Source organism: Planococcus citri, chromosome 4 (assembly GCF_950023065.1).
Source record: "Planococcus citri chromosome 4, ihPlaCitr1.1, whole genome shotgun sequence".
Classification (NCBI taxonomy): domain Eukaryota; kingdom Metazoa; phylum Arthropoda; class Insecta; order Hemiptera; family Pseudococcidae; genus Planococcus; species Planococcus citri.
The window spans coordinates 59,507,078-59,514,619 of NC_088680.1; the positions used below are offsets into that span (position 1 = coordinate 59,507,078).

At 32.7% G+C, this 7,542-nt stretch overlaps 2 protein-coding genes across 2 annotated transcripts; both read right to left on the reverse strand.

The window, feature by feature from the left end:
* Positions 1–1,032: 1,032 nt before the first annotated feature.
* Positions 1,033–2,601, reverse strand: LOC135845212 (uncharacterized). Its single transcript, XM_065363677.1, has 5 exons — positions 2,420–2,601; positions 2,091–2,344; positions 1,753–2,007; positions 1,239–1,520; positions 1,033–1,167 (listed from the first exon to the last, which is right to left on the reverse strand). The coding sequence occupies exons 1-5, from the start codon at positions 2,517–2,519 to the stop codon at positions 1,033–1,035; spliced, it is 1,026 nt and encodes a 341-aa protein (XP_065219749.1). The 5' UTR covers positions 2,520–2,601.
* A 628-nt stretch (positions 2,602–3,229) lies between these two features.
* Positions 3,230–6,690, reverse strand: LOC135843267 (gustatory and odorant receptor 24-like). Its single transcript, XM_065361086.1, has 7 exons — positions 6,512–6,690; positions 6,168–6,421; positions 5,825–6,082; positions 5,455–5,736; positions 4,937–5,008; positions 4,727–4,816; positions 3,230–3,380 (listed from the first exon to the last, which is right to left on the reverse strand). Exons 1-7 carry the CDS (start codon positions 6,609–6,611, stop codon positions 3,330–3,332), a joined length of 1,107 nt encoding a protein of 368 aa, XP_065217158.1. The 5' UTR covers positions 6,612–6,690; the 3' UTR covers positions 3,230–3,329.
* Positions 6,691–7,542: the final 852 nt, after the last annotated feature.

The window sequence follows — 7,542 nt, forward strand, 5'->3', positions numbered from 1 at the left end:
GGCGACATGGGCATTGACGAAGAAACTGGAAGATAGAATTGTCAAGATGCAGAGGCGAATGGGGCAATCAATACTGCGGATAACGCTGCGAGACAAACGAACAGTGGAGAAAATTTGGGAAACCACCTGGATGATGGACATTATGGAGATAGCTAAGCGGAGTAAGTGGTGCTGGTCTGTTCATGTTGCCAGAAGCGGGGATCAGTGATGGGTGGTGGAGACTACTCAGTGGAGACCACTGAGACCAGATAGAAAACAGGCACTGGGGAGACCAAAATGGAGATGGGAAGATGAGATACGGAAATGTGATGGAGAATGGTGGAGTACAGCCCAAGACCAGAGCTTGTGGAAAGAGGTTGGGGAGGCCTTCATCCAGCAGTGGATTGAGAAAAAAGGCTGAAAAGAAAGAATAAAAAAAAGAAAGTGTGTAGTAGTCAATTATTTAAAAATTACTGATTTTTTCAAATCTGTCTGAACCGTCACGAAGCATCTCCTCTCCTTTCTGCCAGTATAAGTTGAAAAATCTTAATCGCATTCGTTGATCGAAGAATACGTGAGCGACACTCGCAAAGTGGCCCATAAAATAGAAGTACTGCTGTTTAAAAATGATTTTATTACACATTCAATTCATGTTTTTTATACATCTCAAAAAATGAAGATTTCATTTTTTTGAAACAAGTTTCCAAGTCACAGAGTTGAAACGTTTCCCTGATTAATCTACCCCTCTGTCAGTTGCATTAAACTGTCTCAAAATAATTAATAAGTTGATACAAATCGCCAAAATCTGAAACAACATAAAGACACTCTAATTACACTGAAATTAATGCCTAATAAAAGCAATTCTAGCCTACTGATTATTTACTGTTGGAAATACGGCGCGATCAAGTGCAAAAAATCCATTTAGATGAATTTTTGGATTCACAACAGATGTGGTGTTCAAAAATAGCGCCACCTGAGCATAAAAAGAAAATCAGTTAGGTACTTGTGGTATAATCCCATTCCTTCTTTACATTCTTAATAACCATTAGATTCTTATTTCAGTAATGATAATTTTTTACCCAATTCAAATTTTTTAGTGGGTGCTTCAAAACTTACAGACTGCAGCATATCAACTTTCATATGGACTGTATTGTATTCTAATAACGTGTGCTTGAGGTTGATATTCAGCTTAAAAATATCAGCAAATTATGAGGAAATTGTACCTATCAATTGCAAAAAGAATACGAATAATATTATACCTGTCTATAAACCGAATATCCCATTTCACAGACCACTAAAATCATCACAGCGCATATTACCGTACCGCTGATCGTTGCGTTTTTATTCCAAGAATCTGAAAACTTGGAATAATACATGGAAATATAAGCGAACAGAATCATGTTCAGAACAACACTTCCTGTATATATTAAAAATACAGAACCATGTAGGACATTGAATTCTTCGACTAAATCGCATAGCAGTATCCATAAATCGTTGATTTTATTTAATCTTCCCCAGTTAGTGCCTTCTTCCAGTGTTCTCTGGAAATTAGATTGTGATTCAAGTTAAGGACATAAAGTAAGTCGTAATGAAAATGAAAAAAAAAAAATTGCAAAATACTTTTGCATGTCATATGTAGCTATGCTAGCTGGTTTCTTCTTCAAAAACCAAGTATACCTATGCATGTGCTTTCAATTCTTCAAGACTCCCCCCAAAAAAACAAAATTGCCTTGATTTATCCAGAAAATTAAACATATCAGTGTAACGACTTACTTTCGCCAATGAAATAACAGTCATGGCGCATGCCCTCGAATACATATGATTCATGAACCAATAAATTCCCATAATGAGAGCTGAAATCGTGTTCACACTATCGGAAATGAGTCCAACAATACCGTCTTGCATAAGATACAGATAACCCAAAACTATTGCGAAAATTGTCAAAAATAGGCTCAACATCGAAAACCAAAACGACATAGTTTTCAAATTCGATACGAATTGTTTGCCAGTCAACTTCGCGTACTCATCCTATTCGTATACGATCAATACAAATAATTTCATTACACACTTTAACATAATAAGAGCAGCATATTTCCACAAAAACATCTCACCTGAAACTTCAGCCATTTTGACCAGTACTTTTCCATTTGTTCGCCTCGGCTCCATACCTTCCAAGCTATTATAAAGATGCTTATTTTTTCCGAATAATTGGGTATCAGGGCTACAAAAACATTCGAACTGAATCTTTGCCACAAATGATCAGTGAGATAATATATCCTTCTCAAGGTGTATGCCATATTAATGGCATAGAGACTGGTAGTTATTACAGAAACCATTTTCGAGTTGAGAAAATTATCACTGTGATCTGGTGTAACAAAGAATTTAAAAATAATTATCATTCAATTGATGGAAAAGTATCAATTTGAGTTTATTCTCATACCTTTTAAAGTAAATCTCATTGGAAAAATGCCATCCATTTTCATTAAGTACAAAATTGGTTTCAGTGCATCGAAGTAGTCGTTTTTTCTATTCGGATTCATTTTGTTTGGTAAGTAATACCTACATACATATAACTAAATTGAATTATCATAACATCTACGAAAAACCATTGACAAAGGTAGGAGTGAAAATTTCCTCGAATGAACAAACAGAGGTACGATTTAAACAATCGTTTCACTATTTCCGTAATTGAAGGTTAAATTCATATCATAGGTCTAATAAGTAATAATTACCTACCGTACAGTGTACAGCCTATATCTTCCGTATATTGCGTATTGATTTTCATCACTGTGAATTTTTATTGCTGTTTATTTATTCCAAATGGTGGGTACATTGGATTTAATGAATGAAAAACAACCCTACATAATTAAATATAAATTATCTTTTTCCGACGTTTGATTTATCATGCACCTACAGTACATATGTAGATAGTTGTGTGTGTTGGTGTCTAATCGTTTGAAAATTACTGATTTTTTTCAAATCTATCTGAACCGTCACGAACCACCCCTCTCCTTTCTGCCAGTACAACTTGAAAAATTACCTATACTGATTCCAAAAAATCTCCTGCTAGATTTTTCATGCTGAAATGCAACTTGAACTAGTACGAGGATAAGATATGTTCTCAAAAATGTAAATATTACAAAATAAAGAGCACTGCTTTCTTACAAAAATTCGAGGATTTTTTAAAAAAAGTTCGTTGTATATGGAATTAGTAGGTCGTCACTTGATAATATTTTAATAAATAACACTGTTTTATTCCATTCAAGTATTTATTTCGTTCTGTTAATGGCAGAAACATTATGTTTTTTTCTACCAATACGTATCATCAATCACGATTCGCTAATGGTGGTTTATTGAAACTGTCGTAACACGATTAAATAATTAATGCAAACTGCTAAAATCTGAAAAAAAACCAAACAAACATAAACAATGTACTTTTGTGTATATTTTTTCAGATGTAGTAATTGGGGGGGGGGGGGGTCGATCGAAGAATACATATGCGCGACACTAGTTACTCAAAGATGATTTCAAATCGTTAAATTTCATTGACAACTCGTGAGAGCATAATTTTGTAGGGGTAAGAAAATACAATACAGGGTGTATAAAAACTGGGCGGTTATAATTTCTTTTTCAAATGGCTACACTCTCGCTTTCTGCCAAAAATTGCAAAATCTCACCATTTGTCTTTGCCAAAAATAGTCTCGTTTCTGGCTAAAAGTTTTTTTTTACATTTTATTTTACAATTTAAGTCTCTCCAATAGCTAAAGCCAATTACAGGCGGTTTTTTGATTTTTTTTTTGAAATCACCCAAATAGGTATCTCCTTTTTTTTTTTTTTTGCTAAAAAAATGCAAACAAGGGTTGCGAAAAATTAGCCAATAAGTGCCAAGTCTTGCTTTCTGCTGAAACTGTTAAATAGTCTTGCTTTTTGCCAAAGATTGTCAAAAATTTTCGTTTTTTCAAAAATTGACTAAAATTCTCGCTTACCTATTTGCAAAAAATTCCAAAAAGTTTTACTTTTTTCCAAAAATTATCCAAAAGTCTTGTTTTTTGTCAGTAATTGCCAGAAATTATCGCTTTTGAGCAATTATAGTCATGTAATTTCTTCTTTGCCAATAATTTCCAAAATTTGCCCATTTTTGCTGAAATTTTCAAATTTTTGCTTTCGAAAAAGATTCTTTATCTTTAGAAATTTTTTTTAGAATTTTCACTTTTTTTTCCCCAAGACTATAATACTTATGATGCCTTGGTTTTGTACCAGAAATTTCCAAAAAACATCACTTTCTTGCCAATAATTCCCAAAAAGTCCTGTTCTCTGTTAAAACTGTTAAAAATTTGTGTTTTGCCAAAAATTGTGAAAAATTGCTAAAAATTGTCATTTTGTTAGTAAAAAATGCCAAAAAGTCTCACTTTTTCAAAAATCGTCCAAGTCTTGTGTCTTTGTCAGAATTTGCTAAAAAGTCCCCCCTTTTATTAAAATATTCAGTTTTGATTGATGTTCCAAAAAATTGTCTTTTTTACCCAAAATTACAAAAATTCTCACTTTGCTTCTAAAAATTGTGAAAAAGTCTTGTTTCTTTTATTAAAAAATTTCAAAATAGTTCAATTTTTTGGAATTAAAAACCAAAACTTTTCAATTTGTAATGGTCTATTTTACTTTTTCGGTCACCTTTTTTGTTGGTTAGCGTACTAAGTTACTTTTTTTTAAAAGGTAATTATTTTAATACGTGATTGTGTTTGTCACTTACCGATACAAATACTGAGCGATTCAATGTTAGATATCCTTTTATGGAAACTCCTGGATTCTTTACAAATATTGCTTCCAAGAAGATTAATATCTGCAATATTTACACTTTTGATGGAGAAATCATTTGATTTATGGATTGGAAGTTACTATAGGTAGCATTCTAAGTACCTATATTTCATTATTCTTTCATCGAATCTGTTTTTATACTAACCGATTGAAGCATTGATGAGTTCATTCTTGTTAAATTTTCTGATAGTAATATTTTTCTTTGGTTTATAACAACCTGAATTTGGAATAAATTCATCAATATAATTAATTAAGTACCTAGTTACAAACAAATAATTGAAGGAAATGTGCGTAGAAGAGATTAAGGGCTATAAAGCTGTTTTCGAGCCTAAATTTGAACTTGATTGAGTTGTCCAAAGATATCATTTTAATTTTTTTTTTTTAATTAAAGAGTGGTTTTGGAAGGCATTTAGGTTGAAGAGGGGGAGGAAGAGGGGCGAGTTGAAATGGTCTTTTGAATGTTGATTTTGAAAAAAATGTTGGTCCATTTTGCTCGAAAAGTCAGAAAGATGATTTTTTAAAAAATCCCCCCAAAAAATTCAAAATATAATTTTGTGAAGTTTCAGAACTACTGACAGTTGAAGTCTAAATGGATACGACCCCTCCTCCCCCCAATTTTGACTCTAAAACAGAATCATAACACCCACCTTTTCTAAATCTCACCTGTTTAAAAACGGAATAAGCTGTCTCGCAAATCAAGAATATGATAAACATGCATACGAACAACCCATTCAGCTGAATTCCTACACCGTAAATATCTATAAACGCTGAGCTATTCATGCAGATGAAAGCGAAAATGGTCATTGCCACAATTGTATCTATGATGTAAACTAAAAGCAGAGTGCTGTGAATAACGTAAAACTGTTCCATTAATTCGCACGATGTAATCCATAACGAAGTGATTTCGTGTAATTTGCCAGCATGTTCATTTTGTGTCAATATTTTCTGAAATTTGCACTCAAAATTAATCGATGATCGATGTTGTAGGTACCTAGCTACCTACTTCTGTCATTAACTACCTATCTATACTTACTTGAGCTAAAGATATAATTTCTTTGGCGATGGATTTAGTATAGATACAATTTATATACCAATAGGCTCCTAAATAGTACACGATTGAAATATTCATATAATCTGAAACAAATCTCACGTAATTATCGTCATAAGGTATGTAGTTTTGTACTATTATTTCGCCCATAAGTATGAACAGAGTTGCGGCGATGATGATTTTTCGGATTGTTTTCTTCAGTTTTGTATCGAACTCGGTTTCGGATATTCTTTCGAAGTCGGTCTAATAAATATTGACCAAATTTAGTTAATTAATGGACGAAAAATTTACCTCGTAATACATACATATACGAGAAGTCTATTTGTACCTGAAACTCTTTCCATTTATTCCAGTAGTCACTTAATGGACTAGTTTTTGTCCAAATACCTAGTGGTATAATGGAAACAATAAACTTCAAGGAAATTTGAGGAGCGAAAGCTAATAACATTTTTAAATTAAAGTTTTCTCCAACGTTTCCAACCATTTCAAATAAAGTAACCACATTATAGGCAGCATTTAGTAAATAAATAAACTGCGTTAACGCTGCGATACTTTTTGATGCTAGAAACTTCGAATTATTATCTGTAATAAGTATATTTTTAAAATTTAAAAATATTAAAAATATATGCAAATTTTTAAAATTGAAAATAAAAATGTTTGGTAGGTACTTACGTTTGATCTTGAGTTGCATTGGTATAATTCCATAAATTTTAAAACAGTAAAGTATCGGTGCGATAGTTTCAACGTAATCATTTCGTTCATTTGGGATCATTTTTATCGTATTAACTGGAAATTAAATTAGGTAACCATATCTACCTACCTACTTCACTATGAAAATGAATTCAAACGCGTTAATTGTCGCAGTTAATAAAACCATAACTTTCGATGCGCAGTGTAATCGGATTATTCCTATAATTAATTATGAGGTGATATAATGAGCATTCGCTGAATAATTAAAATAATTTTGCCCTCGCATGATGAATTTTCAAAAACATGGTTACCTTTCTTCGAAAACGTCCCCATATCTGTTTATAATTTTCTATCATAATGCTCCGATGTATTGAATTAACACATTTTATGTTTATTGCAATATTAATTGATCACGATATACGAGAAATCAGCCATGTTATCGGCCATTCACTTCGAAAAATATGTACATGGGATGGGAGATGGTAGGGGAGGGGGCTGCTCTATATTATTTTATCATTGATACTTCGATTTGAAATAACCCATGTACATACAATGAGTTCATGTTTGAATATTGTCTGTATTTTCGATATTTTAGGCGGTTGTTTTTTTTTATTCGAGGGGGGGGGTGGAGGATATTTGACCACAATTTTTTAAAACGCTAGTCGCTAATCCGTGTCAAGTTGACTTTTGAAAATTTGAAAAAAAATGATTGAAATTCTTCATATTACACTACTTTATATGTGGGTAATTGCGTATTAGACTTTTTATTTAAAATTAGAAAGGGTACCCCCCGATAAGATAGGCAAAATGCCCTTAACCTCAGATTTCGATGAAACTCACAGGGTATGTTTAGTACCCCCAAAAAATAATTTTGGGCCCATAGCCCGCTCCCCACCCCACCCCCCTCAGCCAGGGGGGTCAAAAAACGCGTTTTTCAGGGGAAAAATTCTGTATCAGCGCGTAATTAAGATAAATTGATTCTGTAAACGAATATAGTTAGAAGATACATGGGC